Raw genomic sequence first — 20460 nt, forward strand, 5'->3', positions numbered from 1 at the left:
TCCTGTGGATTCAGTTTAATTTTCCTCAGCTTCAGCTTGAACTTGCATATGAGTAGTTGGTGGTCTGTTGCACAATCAGCTCCTGGCCTAGTTTTCACAGCTGATATTGAGCTTCTCCAGCGGTTTTTTTCCACAGATGTAATCGATCTGATTCCTATGCATGCCGTCAGGTGAAATCAAAGGAATTTCTTTATCTGAACTCCCTTCAGCTCTTACCCCATTTTTTATTTTATACATGCTTACCAATTTATTTAAATAATGGAGATTATTTTAAGGTTTTAAATACTTTTTGTCAATTGAACATTTTTCATGCTTTAATATTCTTTGTAAACTTAGCTCTAATGACCACATATTCTGTGATGTATGCTCTCTCACCTCATTTTAAATGGCTATAGCTACTCCAGCTGTGCACCTTAATCTCAAGGCATTGGTCCCGGGAATCCTCTGGTCCCTACTATTCCAGTTTGGAACAGTATTACTTATTAAAATACCATTACTCCAGTACTACTTCCTGAGTTCTGTTCCACATTTCTCTCCCATTTATCCAAAAATATCAATTGCAACTCCTAATCAGAATAGTAACAATAACATCAACATAGAGAGAAAGAGAGATCAGCTGGCCCAGTGGACAGAAAGCGACGCTACCAAGCCGAACGTGGGTGACTTTCAATCCGCGGCCCTCGGGTCTGTCTTTCATTGTTTTTGTTCAGACATTCCTCTAGGTCGTATAGCCCTGGTGTACAAGTTGCCGTCCCGCGGTCACTTGTGGTTGCTGTGAGGCTGAACACTGTGACACGGATGTGTCAAATGTGTTAATGGTTGGTTACCAAATGTGGACTGAGAGTGGAGTGGAGCTCCCCGATTAAAACAAGTGTGGAAGGAGGAGTGGCATTCACTTCCATAATAGCTTGCCTCCGGAAACCCTATGCTCCTGGAGAGAGGACGACAGACACCCAAGAGTTAAGGACTCTCCTTCATAGGGTCGCTATGAGTCACCTGCGACTCTACGGCACTTAACAACAACAACAATCAGAATACTAATAATTGTAGGTAGGTAGCATCTAGTATCATGGAAGATGAGATCATGGTTCAAGGAGACTTATTTATTCTCTGAGTGTTATGTTACCTCCTCCTCCTCCTCCTCCTCCTCCTCCTCCTCTTCTTCCTCTTCCTCTTCCTCTTCCTCCTTCTCCTCCTCCTCTTCCTCCTCTCCTACTTACTACGACGACTACTATTATTACTACTACTTCTTCTTCCACTACCGGTAGTTGCATCTCATGTTGTTGCAACTCACAAACTCTTAAGTCTCCAGGTACTACTCACTAAACTAAATAAATATGAACCATGATTCCCGGGAGCAACGTTATGCGAAATGAATGTTTTGTACCTTGGAAGTCTCCTGTGTTTGTTGCTTAGTGTTGTGCATACTTTTTCGTTTCTAGTCTTATTTTCTAGTTTATTGGAAATTTATGGGATGTTACTCATCACATTGTTGCACAAATATTTCATGAGTGTTTATTGTTGGTTGGCATTGATTTCCTTCGACCTTATGGCAATTCAGTGTAAAACAGAACAAAACTTTACCTAGTCATGCTCTCTTTTTGTGCTTATTCTTCTTGTTTGTTCATCTTTGGAGTCCACTGATATAATCAAGTGTGTTGACAGTGTCTTCCAACCTGAGGGCTCATTGTCCAACATGATATCAAACAATATTGGGTCTGATAAAGTTTTCACTTACGGTCCCTACTCATGCCCAGAAAGAGAAGCCTGGTGATTTGTTTCTGAAAAATCAGCCTGTGGAAAACCCTGTGGATCACAATTGTCTGACTGGTCCAAATGGAGGAGGACACAGAATTGGAGAGCATTGCTTCTATTACGAATGGTGTCTTCATGAGTTGGCACACTCCATGGTAGCTAAAAACAACACCACTAAGTGTCAGGGGAATCATAACGACCAAAAATGTCAAGACATGAAAATGAACTTACGGGATTGGCTTAGGGACAAAACTTAGCCATGTGAATGCAAATGAAACTACTAGTAGAAGCAGACGGATACTGTACGTGATTAAGACTCAGACCCACTGCTGAGTCAGGTCCAGTTTGTCAGAGTTCTATAAGGCAGATAAGAACTGTTCCATAGGGCTTCCAAGACTGTAAATCTTTCAGAGTTTGAACCACTGACATTTTAGTTAACACTCACATACTATGACCAGTGCATGGCCAACACTCACTAATATGTCTGAAGTAAACAAGAAATGAAAAAAATTGCAAATAAAAATAAATAACTTAGAGATTATCCCAGAAGAGAGTGTAGACCAGCATCTTATGAAGAGGACTCAGCAAGTCTTTGAGGGTCCTGACCTAGGACTTGGCTCATTAAATGTGGTATCAAGATTAGGAGAGAGTTCAGACAAGATGGAGAGTTAGCAATGTGCACAGCAGTGCTGTGGGAGGAAGATGATGGACTCTGCCTGGCTGGGCAGAGTGTGGCTTAGAAACTGAATGAAGCAAAACCAGAGACAGCCAGTGGACTGAGAACTAGGAGACCATTCTAAGCAATGCAAAAAAAAAAAAAATTACATGTCATATATACAGGTTAGAGAAAGAGATGAAAAAATTAATGTGGTGGGGAAATTCCAAAAGGAGATTTAAAATAGCAGTGGTAACCTGACCACCTGAAGCCCAGTGATAAACAGCCAGGGAGAAATGGTAGCACCCTACGTCTCAATGAGTCAGAATTACTGCTACAGTGGTAACACTAACAAAAACCATAGACACACACACAAAAAAACAAACAAACAGAAAAAACAAAACAACCATAGACACAAACATGGTTTTCTGATTGAGATTCTTTATTTTCATGTGTGGTTGATTCATTTTGTGACCCAAAAAAGGTACTTTCTAACAATAACTGTTTTTTAAAAATATTAATATCTCTCATGATGCTGTCTCAGTAGGGTTCAAAAAAAGGTTTTTCTTTTCATTTTGTTGTCCTTATTTAATAAAGGTAAGGGGTAGATGCTTACGCTCCAGAAGAGATTCTAGTTTTTAGATTCTAAATTGATGCAAAGAAGGCATAAACAAAATAATCTTCTTTTAGATTCTTCTACTTACAAGAGAAATATTTTGATTTATTATAATGTAGTTTAAGAAACAACTTTTAATTTAATTTTGAAATGTTAGAAAGATACAAGAAGATATTGGTGATCATGTAGAAAATAATATATTCAGTTAAAGTATTTGTATCTAGAATTTTATAGTAACTGTTAATGCAATGTTTATGCAGCCAGGGTGTCTCTTCAAGGCAAGAACAGTGAAACTTTGTCTCACATATTTTGAACACGTTAATAGAGTCTAATCTATTTAAAATACATCATTCTGGGAAAGGTAGATAAGGATAAGAGAGAGAGAGAAGAAGGCCCTCACTCGACAAGACAGATCGACACAGTAAAGTGGAGCACTTTGGATATCACGAGGATGGTGCAGGACTGGCCAAGGTTAAGATCAGTGATACATGGGGAAGCAATGAGTTGTCGATCAGAACTCATCTAACAGCAACAATGAAGGGTGGCAAAGTGTATAACATGTCAGAGAGCCCCCAAATTTGGTGGTTTCAATTTACCAGCCATTCTGTCAGAGAAAGATGAATAGATTCTTCCTATAAAGATTTACAGCCTCAGAAAAGCAATGGTGGGTGACTATGAATCAGAACCAGCTTGACACCAGAGGATGAGAGAAATAAAAGGATCCCTTTTGGTGCAGTACTTAAGTACTTAGCTGCTGTCAGAAAGATTTGTAGTTCTAACCTGTCAAGTGGCTCTGTGAAGAAAAGACCTGGTGCTCTACGTCTGTAAAGAAAACAGGAAGAAGGACCCTACAGAACATTTCTACTTTGTGTTTTATTTGTCCTTTTATGACTGACAGATTTTTCCACTTTAGAGCACATATCTGGGCTTCATTTCTTTTTATGACTGAATAATATTTCACTATATATCTATATCACCTATATTTGTATCTCTCAAATTTTATTTAACCATTCATCTATTGTTAAATGCTGGGTTGTTTATACTTTGTGGCTATTATGAATCATGCTTTAGTGAGTAGTGATTAATTGTTAAAAATATTTTTTAATTGAAAAATACATACTTAATGACACATTTTAAGAAACTCAAACAAGAGCTGTTTCATTCCAGGGTTCAGGAACCTAGTTTCCCAGTTTTTATCCCCAAAGGCAAACACTGTTTTTCTTTTGTATCTTTTCCCAAGCAAACCATTACCTGTCCACCCAAACCTATGTGTCCCCACTTTTTCAAAACATATTGGCAATATACATTTTACACCACTGTGTTGAACTTGGTTTTTCGATTTCTCTTCTACTCTGTGTTCTAGAGTTGCTGTTACTCAGAATCAACTCAGGGCAGTGGAAATAAGCGTGAATGATAAGTTGCATATGATTCAGTGAATTTATCTTTATAAAAGCAAGAGAGCTGTCATCGGGCCATATATGGAGTGTTGAACGGTTTTTTCCCAAAGATTTTCATGGATTCTTGAGAAGTGCAAAGATTGTAGTCATTTTCTTTTTAATACGTTCCTAATAAGTATACTCCAAAATTCATCCTGTGCAATTGTGATCAGAACGTGGTGTCCGATAGTTAGAAGTCTAGGAGATCATTTCCTGGTCTTGATGCTTTTATATGGTCTGCCTATAGAAGTTTACCTCAAAGAAGAATGAGGACGCTTTTCAAAATGTGAAATCACAGACTTGGGTCAGTTTTATTGAAGGCCTAGGACAGTCCAGATCGGGCATCCATCAGTCAGGATTCATTCATGCGCTCCCAAGAGAGGAAAATTTCAAAGTAAGCACAGAGCCTTCAGGCATTTACAGGCAAATATTCTGATTCTGTGTTAATTTACAGTGTTTTAGCACTTACTAGAAAATTTTAGCCTCCCTTAAAAATTGTTTTGTTAATCATAAAATGTGCGTCAGTCATCCCGTTCCTTTGTGGATATTTTGGGAACTCTTTGACTAAGTGCACTTCCTGGTTGTGTGCTCTGGAGACACAGAAGGAGGGAAGGAAGCCTGCAAGCATCCTTGAGGCACCCTGGGTGGCTGAGTTTTGAGAGGTACCTCAGAATGAACCACAAAAATGGAGCCAAACCTCTCTTTAGGCCAAGCACCTAGGTGTGTATGTCTCCGTTACAAAAATAAATAGTCTTCATTCAGATACTCAATTTATTACCTGTTGACTCAATTCCAACTCATCGTGACGCCCCATCAGGTTTCTGAGGCCATAAATCACACAAGAGGGGAATGCTCACCTTTCTCCCTTAACCAGTGGTGGATTCAAACCACTGCAGATGCATAAACTTTGTGTTAGCAGCACAACTCCTTATAGACTCTAGACATCGCTGAACTTTTATCAGAGAGGATTTCATTTTGTTTAAATTAGTGTAGCTGTGTATTCATGAGTATATAATTTAATCTTTATTACTTGCTGAGACATAAACTGTGATTAACGTTATCTTTGACCCTTTCATGATTTATGGGACAAATATCTCTTTCTTAAAATGATACTACCCAGTTGTTGTGCATGTAATACTTTGCGGGAACCTGTGTGTAAGTCTGAAGACGAAGGCCTCACCTTACCGACTCTGTCAACAAAATCTGCTTGGGATGTATGTGTCTCATGTAATAATATCAAAATCCATATTACTTCTAATTTGCTCATGAAAGGAAACTTTTTTGAATCTAAATTTTTGTGTATCCTAGAGGAGGAATTAATGCATAGCTGACCCTCTGGTGGGTTTTCACAGGCAGTATATCCCTCACAGGGAGATTATCCATTCTTCTCCTACAGATCAGCTGGTGGATTTGAACTGCTTGCCTTTGAGTTTGCAGCTTTTTAAACACTAGGCTGTTAAATTACTAAAATTTTTAATTTGTTTTGCAAAAGTAAAACATTTTTAGTTAAATTTTTTGGAGCTATGCCTTAGAGACACATGTTTGAAAATGTATAATTGATAAAATTGCCAGAGCATAGACTTATTATAAGAAATATGAGGACTAGATGTTTGTCATTGGTTTTCCTCATTTCAGCTGACTTTGAGTCTGGGCTCTACCACTACACCGCTATAACTATCCTCGTTCCTCTAGTGTTTGTAGGGTTTTCAAAGCCTTGCTATTTAAGAAGTGGATGGCAAATCATGCTTCCTAGTCTTTGTTAATCTGGGAACTATATTAAAATCCCCGCACCATGGGTAACCCTTATGACATCAAATAATAATTGGAATATGGACTTTACGTAGCTTGAATGTTAGAAGACTGGAAATTGTTAAAAATGAAATAGACTGAATAAACATTGACACATTAGGTATTAGTTAGATAAGATGGATCCGCTCTGGCCACTTTCAGATAATCATATGGTACACAATGCAGGGAATGAAAAAAACAGAAGAATGATATGGTGTTCATAGTAAAAAAGTCAATTTCAAGTTCTATCCTGAAATACAATGTTGTGAGTGATAAGACAATAACCATATGCATACAAGGAAGACCCGTTACCATGACTGTTACTCAAATATACACCCCTATCTCTAGAGCCAAAGAGGATTAAATTGAGAATTTTTTATTTTAATTTTTTCATTTTTAATTTTAATGAACGTGTACAGAGACTTTGGATTTCCATTCATTCATTATTGCATTTTTCTCCTGTTCATCCCTCCCCCCAGTTCGCTCTTTTTGAAAAGTAAAAGAAAAATTCCTTCATTGGTATACACTCCCTCCCTCCACCAGTACATTCCACTATGCAGCCTTCATCCTGGACTCTTGTTATGACCATAATAAATTGAGGATTTTTACTAAATCTTGCAGTCTGAAATTGACCGAACATGCAGTCACGATGTGTTGTTTAAAGATGAGATCAAGGGAATTTTCTTTTCCATTCACTGATGTTGGAGCAGAATCTCTAAGGTATAGAATTGGTCGTGGAGTGGAAGCAGTGAAAATCTCAGTGTGTTGTTAGGTTGCATTGAGCCCGTTCCAGCAAAGGATCTTTGTGTATAAAACAGAGAGAAGGGGAGGGGTGGGCAGGGAGAAGAGTGCATCAAAGAATGAATGGAAATCCAAAATCTCTGTAAATGTTTCACTAAAATTAATAAAAATTATAAAAAAAAAACACCACAGAGAGTAGTGCTGCTGGTTCCGTTGTAGCCTTCCAATGGGTGCTGTGTCTCATGAAGACCATTGTTGCACCCACTGAGTCAATCCACCAGATTAAGGGTTCTTCTCTTTTTACTGACCCTCTTTCTGTTCATAACTCACATAGTGAAACAAATGAATGTGAAATACAGTTAGACAAGGTGTCCAGTAGCCAGAACAATCCCCTAAAGAAAGGGGAGACTGGAACAAGAGGTGCTGGAAAACACCTGAAACTACGGTCTACTATTCTGGAATGTGAGAATCCTCTTAATAACATCAAATTAAAACCAGTATTTCATATTACTTAGTTTTGTGCTTCATACTGTTGTTAGTTGGCACTGTATGAATTCTGATTCATAGTGACATTGTATATCACAGAAGGAAACAGTGAAGGGTCCTGTGTCCCTAACAATCATTGGTATGTTTGAGTCTAACCATCCACTTGTGTACAGCCACATTAGTCCACCTCATCGAGACGTCTCTAATTTTCTCTAATCCTCTCCATAATCAAATATGATGTCCTTTCCTAGAGAGTCATCTTTCTACTGATATGTCCAAAGTAAGCAAGCCTAATTCTTGCCTTCCCCAGTTCTAAGGAACATTCTTTTTTTTAAATTAATTTTCAGTGGAAGTTTACAGAGACTTAGGGTTTCTAGTCATTCATGTTGCACTTTCCCCCTGCCCAGCCCTCCCTCCCAATTCACTCTTCTCCTTGAAAAGTAAAAGAAAAACTCTTTCATCATTATGCAGTCCCTCCCCCCAAGTCCACTCCACGGTGCAGCCTTCATTCTAGACTCCTGTCATAACAATAATACCCAATCATATATTCCTTTTAAGAAGTTCTCTCCCTCATCTGTTTCAATGCAGTATACATCATTCCTCCCCTCCTTCTTTGTCTTCCTCAACCCCAGTGTTAGTCCTGTTTTACAACAGTGGCTCTATGCAATGTTTGTCCTTTTGTGACTGAGATATTTCACTCAGCATAATGTCCTCCAGGGTCACGCATTTTGCATAATATTTCATGAGTTCCTTCTTTTTCACTGCTGAATAGTATTCCATTGTGTGAATATACCAGAGTTTCTCTGTCCATTAGTTTGCTAATGGGCACTTGGATTGTTTCTAGCTCTTTGCTGTTGCGAACAAAGCTGCAATAAACATGGGTGAACATATATCTGTTTGGGTGGCAGTTATGGTTTCTTTAGAGTAAATTTCCAGTAGTGGCATTGCTGGGTCATATGGTATTTCTATTTGCAATTTTTTGAGAAAGCTTAACATTCTGATGCATTTCTTTGAAAAGTGATTTATCAGTTAATTTGGTTCCTCTGAACCAGTAAATATCACACTAAATGAAGAATAAATTCCATCTTTTAACTTTTAACTAAATAATGTGCTTAGATGTGAGTTGGTTTTACCTTAGAGTGTTGACTTATTATGTCTTCTCTTTTACAGTGAAGTTTAGCAACTGCAATGGAAAGAGGAAAGTCCATTATGAAAGCAGCGAACCAGAGGACTTTCAGGTGGATGAGGATGGCTTGGTATACGCAGTAAGAAGCTTTCCGCTTACTTCTGAGCAGGCCAAGTTCCTTATATACGCCCAAGACAAAGAAACACAGGAAAAGTGGCAAGTGGCAGTAAAACTCAGTCTCAAGCCAACATTAACTGAGGAATCAGTAAAGGTAAAGTATTAAAATCCCTTCGGAGCTGACAGTATGCAGTTTGAACTGAAAAGGTCGTGTGCTCTATTTCACATCAATGGATGACAAACATTTGAATTTTTATCAGCCCCAGTCACTTCAATTACGTTCTGTTACGTTTTTAATCTTACAGCGTACTTAAAGGAAATATATTTTAAGCAGCCAAAATTTGTACTTGAAATGTTTTTCTGTACTTTGAGATTTAGAACTTAATTTTAATTAGAAGGAGTTGTTTTCTTAGGTTTTAAATTCCATCAGAGCTTTACGAGCTGTAAAATATAACCACAAAATAAACAATTTGTTGCAAGATGCCATCAGTCAAATTTATTAGATGGGAAGTACAAATTTGAAGCTCTAATAGGAAAGCATTTCTGGCTAAAAATATTGAGTTTTGTCTTGTCCTTTAAAAATTAAGTTGTAGAGTGTGAATTATATACACTAATACTACTGACATGACTGTTAGAAATTATATGCTCCCTCTTTCCAAAGCTGCCATGTGCCAAGAGAAAACAAATAAGATATATTTCTAACAGAGTATAGCTTTATTCCGTTTGCCAAGCATTTATTGAACAGTTACTTGGATTGCTTTAACTACGTGGTAAAATTATAACACTATTCACTTATATATTTATATATAAGTAATAAATATAAATAAGAATATATTGTAATAATAGCAAACTATAACACTATATTTATTTATAACACAATTTTAACCCAGTTCTTCAGTTAATTAAAAAAAACAACCCATGTATTCCGAAATTCATGAGTTTATGAACTATGACTGTTTATTATATATAATAATATATATTAGATTAGATTTATTATATGGATGTTTATTATACTAAGATATATAAAGATATAATAATCTTTGATGTTGAATGTCTCTTATTTATACATACCATATATGAATAAATATTTTAAAAAATATCCTGTTTTTCTTATGCCAGTATTAGAATTTCTTAAGGTAAACTTTAATTTGCCGCTTTATTAACTGTTAAGGAGGACTCATACCATTTGGTTAATATAAAGTGAGAACTGAGTAACTAAGGTGTGAAAAGAAGTTGCTGTTGTTGATCTGATGTGTTCCGCCAAGCTAGCTTGACTGTTTTCAGTGAAGCAGCAGGGGCTAATAGCTGAAATGTCTACAGATAGAGGAAGAAACAGAAGAAAATGTTGACATGTAGAGGAGATTAATACCCAGTGTGCAAAGTGGGTCATCTACCGCATCCATCATGGCTGACACAGGTTTAGAATAATTACAGCATTAATTCTGTGGGATTTAATAGGGTCATAAATATTTGAGACATTCCTTACCAGTATGTATTAAACTTCCCTTGGAATTCAAATCATATTTTAACACATTGAGATCTAAATTTAATGTACAGTAGCACATTACCTGAACTGTGGTTTAAATGAATGAGAAAGGGGACGATTAAATGTTGCTCAGTATTAACTGCTACCTAGATGGTTTATGCAAACTGCAGATTGTTTATACTGTTAAGCCACTAATGAATAGTTTAAAATGTCTTTATTCAATGAGCAGCACAACCCAAAAATGGTATAGGGTTTTTTACCCCCCCTAGCTTTAATGTAGGGATAAGTAAAGGGCTCTAGATGTGTTTTCTTGTTTATAATGAACACTGATTGCTGCATGGTCTGGCATCCATTAATACTGATAAAGGTGCAGAAAACTCTTTCTCCTAATACTCACCAGAGACCTGTTGTATTTTAATGCAAAGGGATCACAGGAAATTGAAGAGATACTGTTCCCAAGACAAATAAGTAAGCACAATGGCTACCTTCAAAGGCAGAAGAGAGACTGGGTTATCCCTCCAATCAATCTTCCAGAAAACTCCCGAGGACCCTTTCCTCAAGAGCTTGTCCGGGTAGGTAGCATAATTTTAGTTGTCTCCATGGATTGTGCCAAATATATATATATATGTGTGTGTGTGTGTGTGTGTGTGTGTGTGTGTGTGTGTGTGTGTAATTTGTTCAATAAAAGTTTATTTTATAAACACACACATAGTTCTTGTTGTGTGCCACCTTAACATTCCATTAATTTTCGCTCCATTATGCCAACTACAACCCATAGCGACACTGTGAACACCTTATCCGAACCTCGTCCTATTCTGTGCTGTCTTCACAGTCTCTGGCATACTCGAGCATATTTTTACAGTCACTGGGCCAGTTCATGTCCTTGAGGCTTTTCCTTTTATTCTCTGACTCTCTCCGTTTCCCACCATGATGTCTTTTTCCAAGTATTAGCTCTTCTTAGTGTGTGGTGTGTGTGTGGGTATTCTAGAAAAGTTGTTTTTTATAGAAATGGAATTAGTGCAACATTAGACAAAACTTTCTTCTTAATAATCTGGGCAGTTATTTCTTGGTGAAGTTCTTGCTTAGTCAGTGTGTAAAACACAGACCTGGCTCCAGCATATGCATTCACATCTCTATGGAACCCCTCTCCCCACAAACACTCATGCCGAAGACGCTTCCTGTTTTAAAGCTAGAATTTACATTATATTCTGTACTCTTTATGGACAACTTGCAGGACAGAAAAATAAAATAAATGGCAGAGTGTTGCTAAAAATGCCAGCAACAAGTGTATTTCAAAGTTTAAAGAAGAAAAATATAAATTAATTCTGATATTATTAATAGAATCTCTGGGGAATTGCAAAAACAGGCTCTTAAACTTGAAACATGAAGTACTTCAAACTCAAGTGCAAGGTTTAAATTCATATCATAGGTGTAGAAAGGGGTAAAAATCCTGTTATTTCAGTGGTTTTAGGTAAATTAACAGCTCTTTATTTATTACCAAAGAAAAATAAGACAAAGTCATTGTATACCTATTTATTTTTAAGCTGCAAATGTTTCTGAGGATAATTAATTCAGTATTATACCACACACTTACAGAAAGTTTTCTTTTAATAAATCACTTATTTGTATTTGGAGTCTTTTCTAATGAGTATTATACTTTAATTTAATGATGAATGCCATAAATCACCCAAAACTACTTTCTCCTTTTCTCCATAATAATGGAGAATGAGGAAGGAAAAGGGGTTTTGTATAAATTAAAAATAAAACTAAAATATGTTATTGGATGAAATGCATTTATCCAATGCACAAAATCTCCTATTATCACTTCCACTTAGTTCGCTCTGTGCCATCCCTCCCTCTTCCATTCTTTTTTGTAGCCTGGGATACCTTCTGGAACTACTGGTATGGGCACTTAAATTTTTGAAAGTAGTTGGATGTAGAGGAGAATGCAGTGAGTTATCCTGGCTATAACTATTAAAAAGATATTTTAATTAAATGATTATTTGCACTCTTTGTTACTACTAAAGAATTTTTTTTGTAACTAGTATCACATTAAAATGATTGAAAGGGCATTAGTTTACGTGTGTAATGTTGTTATGTGCCATGAAGTCACCTCATAGTAACCCTCTGTGCAACAGCTCTGAACTTTGTCCTGTCCTGAGCCAGTCTCACTGTCTGTGACACAGTTGCCATATAAACCCGGTCACTGTGTCAATCCATCCCATCCGGGGTCTTCCTCTCCTGCTGTTGCTCCTCCACCCTTCCAAGCATGATGTCCTTCTCCAAGGACTGGTCCCTCTTGGCAGCATCCCCAGAGTAGATGATACAGAGCTTCAAAATCCTTACCTCCAAGAAACAACTTAGTTTCACTCTCTTCGGGACAGACCTATTTGTTCTGTTGGCAGTCCATGGTATATTCAGTACTCTCCTCCAGCACTACAACACAAAGGCATTAATAATTCTTTTATCCTTATTCGTTGTCCAGTTCTCTAATGCATAGCAAGTAATTGTGAAGACCATGGCCTAGATCAGGTGCACCTTGGTCTGTAACTGAGATCTTTGCACTTGAACACTCTGGAGAGGTCCCTCACATGATTTTGATAATCCAGTTAGTCTTTTGATTTCCTGTCTGCTGGTTCCAAGAGTGTTAATCGTGGAGCTAAACAAGCTGAAATTGTTAACAATCTCAGTCCATTTTCTGTCTGTCTTGGTGCTATCAGTTGGCCCAGTGGTGAGAATCTTTGTTTTTTCCATGTTGAGCATTAATTCATATAGAAGACTGCGGTCCTTGACCTTCTACAATAGATCCTTCAGGTCCTCAGCAAGCAAGGTGGTGTCATTTGTGTACTGCAAGTTGTTGATGAGTCTCCCTCCATTTCTGATGCCACATTCCTCCTCATAAAGACTAGCCTCCTGAACAAAGAAAATTAAATCCACAAGAACAAAAATTTGATCTTGATTCTATCCCACCTGAATTTAAAAACTATCTCAGTAACATGTTTGAAGCTTTGGACACTCATGAACAGAAGTTTTCAAAGGGCAGTTTGAGAAGACACAGCCTAAATAGTATTATGAAATGTGCAAAAAGCTGGAGTCAGAGAATCAAAAGGGACAAATTCAGCACTTCTTAAGTTGAAGGAACTAAAGAACAAGTTAAGCCTCTAGTTGCAGTGCTATAGCAAGACTATTGAATGATCCAGGATACATCAGAAGAAGATGGAAGGAGTTCACCGTACCAAAAAGAGCTGGCTGACAGAATAATTTCGTAAAACACGTGACCAAGAGGCAATGATGATGAAGGAGGAAGTTCAAGCTGCTTTGAAGGAATTGGCATAAAACAAGACCCTAGGAATTTATCAAATACCAATTGATATATTTTAGCAAACAGATGCTGCCCTGGATGTGCTCACCAAGTTGTGCCAAGAAATCTGTAGGACAGCTAGGTGCCCAGCTGATTGGAAGAGATCCATATTTTTCCCATTGCAGAAAAGGGTGATGAGATAGTGTGTCGGAAATTATCAAACAATTATCACTAGTATAGCAGCAAGCAAAACTTGCTGAAGATTATCCAAAAAGGACTAGAATAGTACATCAGCGGAGAGGTGGCAGATACACAAGCTGGGCCATGGCACTACGGCCATAATTGTCAATGTCAGATGGATCTTGTTTGCCAGCAGAGAATACAAGAAGAATGTCTTTCTGTGTTTCATTTATTACACAAAGGCATTTGATGTGTGGATCACAACAAATTGTGGCTGACCTTGAGTAGAATAAGAATCCCAGACACTTGAGTGTGCCTATTGTGCTCATGCAAAACCTATCCTTGGACCCGAATGCAGTTGTCAGAACAGAGGAAGAAAATACTGCATGGTTCAAAATCAGGAAAGAAGTGTGTCACGGATGTGTCTTGTCTCCATACCTCTTCAGTCTTCTTTATAATGTTAGTATACACAGCGAATACAGAAACTTAACTTCCAGGTTCAACTACAATATGACGATTCTCCTACGAGTACATTTCCCAGTATTGTCAAACAACTGCTATCATAACTTGTATAGAAGAGTAACCTCTTTTGCTTTAATTAAGTGAGATATCTGGCACTGTGTTAAATATTCTAACCTAGACATTACCAGAATCTCATGTGATGCTTTTAAAAAGACTGACGTTCTTTCGTTTTTACTTTGTGCACTCCTCTTCCTGAGTGCTTTTAGATGGTAATGTTGTCCTGGTCTCTCTCGGGAAAGATGACAGCTCTCTTTGAGACCTGTCACACAGAAGCAAAGACAAGGAACAGGCGCTCTGAGCGGTTCCTTGGTGTGTCTGTGCTCTGGGGCGAGATGCTGCAGGTTTGTGATGGAGAAAGACATGAACAGTGTATGACCTGCCTCTGATAATGAGCTCACTTAGCCTCTCCTTGGTCTAATGCTATTGTCTTCTTGATCCTCAGATCAGGTCTGATAGAGATAAAAACCTTTCACTGCGGTACAGTGTCACTGGGCCAGGCGCGGATCAGCCTCCGACAGGAATCTTCATTATCAACCCCATCTCAGGTCAGCTGTCAGTGACCAAGCCGCTGGACCGTGAGCAGATAGCCAGGTTTCATGTAAGATTTCCATCAGCTGATAATTTTCTATATTATATACTCTTCTCAATGTTGAGCAACTTCATATTTGCTTCTTATCATAAAGTTTTGATACTAAGATTATTAACACCAGAAATGTGGGTGCACCTTTTCATTACTTACTTTAATATTGTTGTTTTAGTTGTTTAATATTGTTCTTTGTATAGTTGGTGGATGTTCATGGTAAAAACCACAGAATGCTGAAACAATCCAATAACAACAACAAAACCCCACAAAGAATAAAGTAAAACGTGCTGGAATTCCATTACCTCTTACATTTTTATACTTTCCTTCAGCTTTATCAGTAAGAACATAAGGCAACAGATTTTTATGAATGGGTAGACTGGTTTGGTATGAAGTATACAGCAATCAAAGCCTTTTTAACAGCTGCGTAGAGTTCCATTCAATGTCTGTGCTGCAGTTTTGTTAATAGTTTGGTAATTGCCACTTACGCTTTCTGCAGTATTTCAGTTCCATTAGGCATGATAACTACTTTTAAGTAGAATACTGGACAGAAACGAATATTATTTTTTACTCACGATCCATATTCCCTCTTGAATATTACCTGGTTTTGTTATTCCTGCCAAAAGCTGAGGCTTACCTGTTCCCTAGAACACTACGAAATCATGATTTCGTTTTAATATTTCCCAGTTGGACCAGTCTTTATTTATATTCATTGTTTTTATTACATTTGTTTTTACTTTGTGTCCTTCACCTTTTATTAATTTTTCTTAATGATTTAGAGCACATTTTTGTGTATTAGTAATATGTCCATATTTAATAATATGTAGTAAGAAAATGCACTGTAATCCTAAAGGCACACAGTTCAAGGCCACCAGCTGCTCTGCGGGAGAAGGATGGGCAGTCTCCTCCTGTGTGATTAACTGAAAACCTGCTGGAGGGTCAGCTACGGGTCGGCTCCGCCTCCATAGTCCTCAAGAGTTACAACAATATGAATGCAAATTAGATTTTTCCAGGGTTTTTTAAATTTTTTTCTTTTTCTCTCTTTTCCCATTTTTTTCTTGTTGTGTATCGTCGAAATGGATCCAACTGACACAAGAGGAGATTGTCCCTCTTTCTCCAGCAGAGTGTCTGGTAGATTCAAACTGCACACCTTCAGGATTGCAGTGTGGCTTCTTGCTGCTAGGCCACACTCCCGATTTCCCCACTTTTTTTTTTAAATATATTTTATTCTTTTTTTATTAGCTTGCTTACAAAACTTGTATAGATTATGTATTACAATATTATTCATTCCCATTGTGGTTTTTTTTTTTAAATTTAGGTTGTTTATTTTTCATTTCAATGAACATCTACAGAGATTTTGGAATTCCATTCATTCATTGTTGCACCCTTCTCCCCGCTTTTAAAAGAAGGCCATAGTGATTATTTTAAGCTTAAGAATTTAAAAAAAAATTACAAGTATATATCCGAGAAGACATTTAAGATGTGTTATTTACTAGCCATTGTTCCGAATTTTTCTTAAAATTTTAACTACATTTTTTCTAGTTAATATAGTAACCTAAATAGATCTTTATTTCTTCTATCATTTCTTCATGAACAGTGTCAACTTTTAAGAAAATTTCTCTTTTTTTTAGAAAGTAATATGTGCACATTAAAGAATTTTTCAAATAATATAGGAGGATATTATTAAGAATGCAAAATAATGTTTAATCCTGATAAATAATAGTAAATTCACACACACACACATTTTGATAATGTTGTTCTCTGTCCATAGCTACATAAATACATTCTTTGAGATTAGAATCATTCTCTGTTACTAGTTTTTTGGTTTTTGTTTTAATGGTTCCAAATTATTCTGTTGAATGGATGTAGTGTGATTCTATGTAACTTATTTCCTCTGTTAGGTTTTGTGTAAATTTTCAGCTTTTTTATCCTTTTTGCCAATTTAAGTAATTGTCACACTGAATGTATTTTGTACATTTCCTCATTATATCCTTAGAGTAAATTCTTAAAATTAGGATTGTTTTGGTAAATCCAGTAATACTATTCTCAGAATGGTTGTATTAGAATATATTTCTAGTTCCTTTGTGAGATTTACATGCTATAACTCATTAAAAATTCCAGGCATCATTTACTTCTTACCAGCAACCATTTGTAAAAATCCCTAAATCCTGATGTTTTAATTATTACAACTTAGATAAGCAGTCCTATATCTCTCTTAATGTAGAATTTTCTCTGGAATTTGTTACCCTAACCTGTTACTCTTAATTAAGAACTTTTTATCTGATGTTATTCTTAGGTACCATCAAGTAAGTTTAAACAACTCTGTGCAGCACTGACCCATTGGGTTTTCTTGTAATCTTTATAGGAACATATCTCCCAAGTTTTGTTTGCAATTTTTTACAATACTCTAGCTCATAGAATCTACACTGTAAAAACTTTTATCATGCACTCAGCTTCTTTGGTATGTTTATAAGACCATCTCTACTCCAAGATGCTGATCTCTCAATTTTTAACGAATTTGCCAATTTTCCTCCCATTAAAATACTTCATCTCTGTGGAGTTTATGCTTAGTTACAGGAAGGAAGAATGTCAACCCACTTTGCTGTTTCTTTATGATTTACCAGTTGTCTCAACACAGTGTGTGGAAGTTATTTTCTCGTTGATTTGCTTTCTACATTTAGTCATCAAAAGCTTTGGTTTCCACTTGTTCTCATGCTAATTTAATTTCTAGATTCTTATTTTACCATTTAATAAATATGTTAGCTTTCTAGACCTGTATGTACAACACTTTTAAAATCACTGCCGTTTTTAAAAAATTACCAAAATAGACTTTGATAGGTGAGTAAGGCAAAGCACCCCTGGGTCCGGATTGATAAGTAAGCATATGAGACATTTAACACTGTTATTCTAATGACTATGACTCGGTAGTACCACCTCTCAAAGGCTTCATTGCTTTCTTAGCCTGTTACTTTAAAATACTTAAAGAAACATGTAATCCTAAAACATTATATATTATTGTAAAACATAAATAAAACTTCCAAATCTTTCCCAAAGATAACTAAGGGAAATTTGTTAAGTATAGCACACAATTGACCAGTCTCAGACTAATTTGTAAATCCAATTTATGACTAAAAAAAAATAATACCAAAACAAACCAACCAACCCTGTATATTCCTTTTTAGGTAAACTTTTGCTGTCTGAAATCTTGTAATTAAAACTCAGAAAAAAATACAGTCATACTTTTTTGTCAATTCTTTCATCTCCAGACATTTCCTGCTTGTGTATTAAAATAAAGATATTCATATAAAAATAAAATTCTTTCTAGAATGTCAAGAAAGGATTAGTATTAAGGATGATATTGATTTATTATAATATATTAAAGAGTAAATCAAAGAAATAAAAGTTTCCATAGATGTTGAAAAAGCAGTAATGGAATTGACCTAAATAATAATTTACCTCAAAAGATAGATAGATTAGTGCTTTTATAATTTATCAAAGTTGTGTATATCAGAAGTAAATAGTAAGTGAAAGACTTTCCTGGAAGCATAGAGAAAATGAAGTATTCCCATTCAAAAGGAGCAATTCAATAGAACACTACACAGCCATTAAAAAAATAAATAGAATCAACCTCCATGGACTAGATGGAAAATTTCTGAACATTTTTCTGCCAAGAGTAGCTGAATAATTGTTTATTTTATAAAAGGAAAGAAGAAGAAAACCCAACAAGATAAGATTTGTACAAGACCATCCATAAAACTGAGAACAGAGAGCAGGAAGGGAAAAACTATTTTATCTGTTTACATGCTTTTAATGTTTATAAGTAGCTTTTTATAGTTGGGAACCACCTTGTGTCAAAATTCCCCATTTACACTTAATTCTCTCTAACGTCTCTTTTCTTCTGTTTATCTTTGCGACTGTTCTGTGTCAATACCACATTTTAAATTGTTCCAGATTTATCATATGGACAAGTGTAGCAAAAGAGCCCTGGAGCTCAAGAGAAGTTGACTTTTGTAATTACTTAGTCATTCTAAAGCTCAGTTTTCTCATCTTAAAATGTGAATAATGTCTTCCTCACCCTGTTGTAATGTCCTCAATGATGCACAATCCCTCGCGCTCTGAGCATAATACATAGTAAATAGTAAGTGGTGACTTTTAACCAGTGTACCTAGTCTAGTTATTAGGAGTAGGACAAATTTAACTTTTGATTGGAAAAACCATTTAGTTTTGGCATTTGTAAATTTTTTATATTTGTCTTCTCAGCTCATTCTTTGGAGCTTTTAAAAATTACCAAAATATACTTTGATAGTTGAGTAAAGCAAGGCTAGCCTGTGTTCAGTTTGATAAGTAAAAATATGAGACATTTAAAACTGATACTCTAATGAATATTACTCAATAATACCTCCTCCCACTAGACAGTTGTTATTTATTGTGTCTTCTCTTTCATGGCATGAATCTGCTAAGTGTTTTTGTTTTCTAATGACTTTTGCAGTTGAGGGCACATGCTGTGGATATTAATGGAAATCAGGTGGAGAATCCCATTGACATTGTCATCAATGTTATTGATATGAATGATAATAGACCAGAATTCTTGCACCAGGTTTGGAACGGGACAGTACCAGAGGGGTCAAAACCTGGTAAGTTTGAAGACAGTCATTTAGAGATAACTTCAGAAAATGCAGAGTGTTCTGGCCCTGCTACATAAGGGAAAAAAGAAATCCTCGGAACCTCTTAGGTTCAGTTTTATCTCATTCATAATGCTCTTAGGGGAAAAGGAAGAAAATTGGGGGGGGAGTGATTGAAGAGAGAAAACAGAAAATTATCACTCTCAGAACCCACAGTCATTTTTACCACCTTTGAAAACAATGCATACTACAGTATTTCATACTGTATGAAAGAGTCTATTGAATGTTTTCATTCTGCTGTGCCTGATGTAGTTTATGTGGATAGAAAGTGACCACGAGAAGACCAGGGACTTTCCTGCCCCTCACACTGTCCTTGAAAGCAGCTGAAGCCCAGTTGGACAACTTTTAAGATACTTGGTGATCCTAGGTCCCAGCAATAGGGCAAAATTGAAAGAGAGAAGAGGTTTGGTGACAGCTTTGATCGCTGCCCTCACACCGCATTAGGTATTTACTCACAGGATGGCCTCTGCTGGCCTAATCCTTTAAAGGAGTATAAATGAAAGTGACCTGGCTGAGAGCTGCAGTTCCCAAAAGCCTCTCACCATTGTAAAGTGATATTTGACCAACATTGAGGATGCTGTGTAGTAAAAAACACTGTAGACTTCTGTCCCAGGAGGATGGCATGGTCAGGAAGACCTATTTAGAAGATCTAGTGGACAAAAACAAAGAAGCACATAAAATAGATATAGATGTATAGATATCTAGGAGAAGAGTAAGCAGTCTCTTACCGTGTAATTAACTGCCTCTGAATACCCATGCATGGTCAGCTAATAGGCCGATTCAGACTCTATGGTACGTACAACATATGTAAATGTATGTCTTTCTAGATAGCATGCCATCTACTTTTTAAACAGCATGCCTCCAGAAACTCTGTGAACTTTGATAAATGTCAATAGTTATAGAAAGGCCTTTTGTTCATAGAGTCGCTATGAGTCATGTTCAACTCGAAGGCAGTCAACAACAGATAGATGATAGATAGATAGATAGAT

At 36.6% G+C, this 20460-nt stretch overlaps 1 protein-coding gene across 1 annotated transcript in view; it reads left to right on the forward strand.

Annotated features, from left to right (window-relative positions):
• Positions 1-20460, forward strand: part of CDH2 (cadherin 2, type 1, N-cadherin (neuronal)) — a 296341-nt gene that overhangs the window by 204944 nt on the left and 70937 nt on the right. The window contains exons 3-6 of the mRNA XM_006895029.1: positions 8648-8874; positions 10632-10778; positions 14652-14807; positions 19279-19423. Of these exons, the coding sequence (XP_006895091.1) occupies positions 8648-8874; positions 10632-10778; positions 14652-14807; positions 19279-19423 (675 nt within the window). The remainder of the gene's footprint in view (positions 1-8647; positions 8875-10631; positions 10779-14651; positions 14808-19278; positions 19424-20460) is intronic.

Source organism: Elephantulus edwardii, unplaced genomic scaffold (genome assembly GCF_000299155.1).
Source record: "Elephantulus edwardii isolate Elephantulus edwardi_28Jun2011 unplaced genomic scaffold, EleEdw1.0 scaffold00155, whole genome shotgun sequence".
Taxonomy (NCBI): domain Eukaryota; kingdom Metazoa; phylum Chordata; class Mammalia; order Macroscelidea; family Macroscelididae; genus Elephantulus; species Elephantulus edwardii.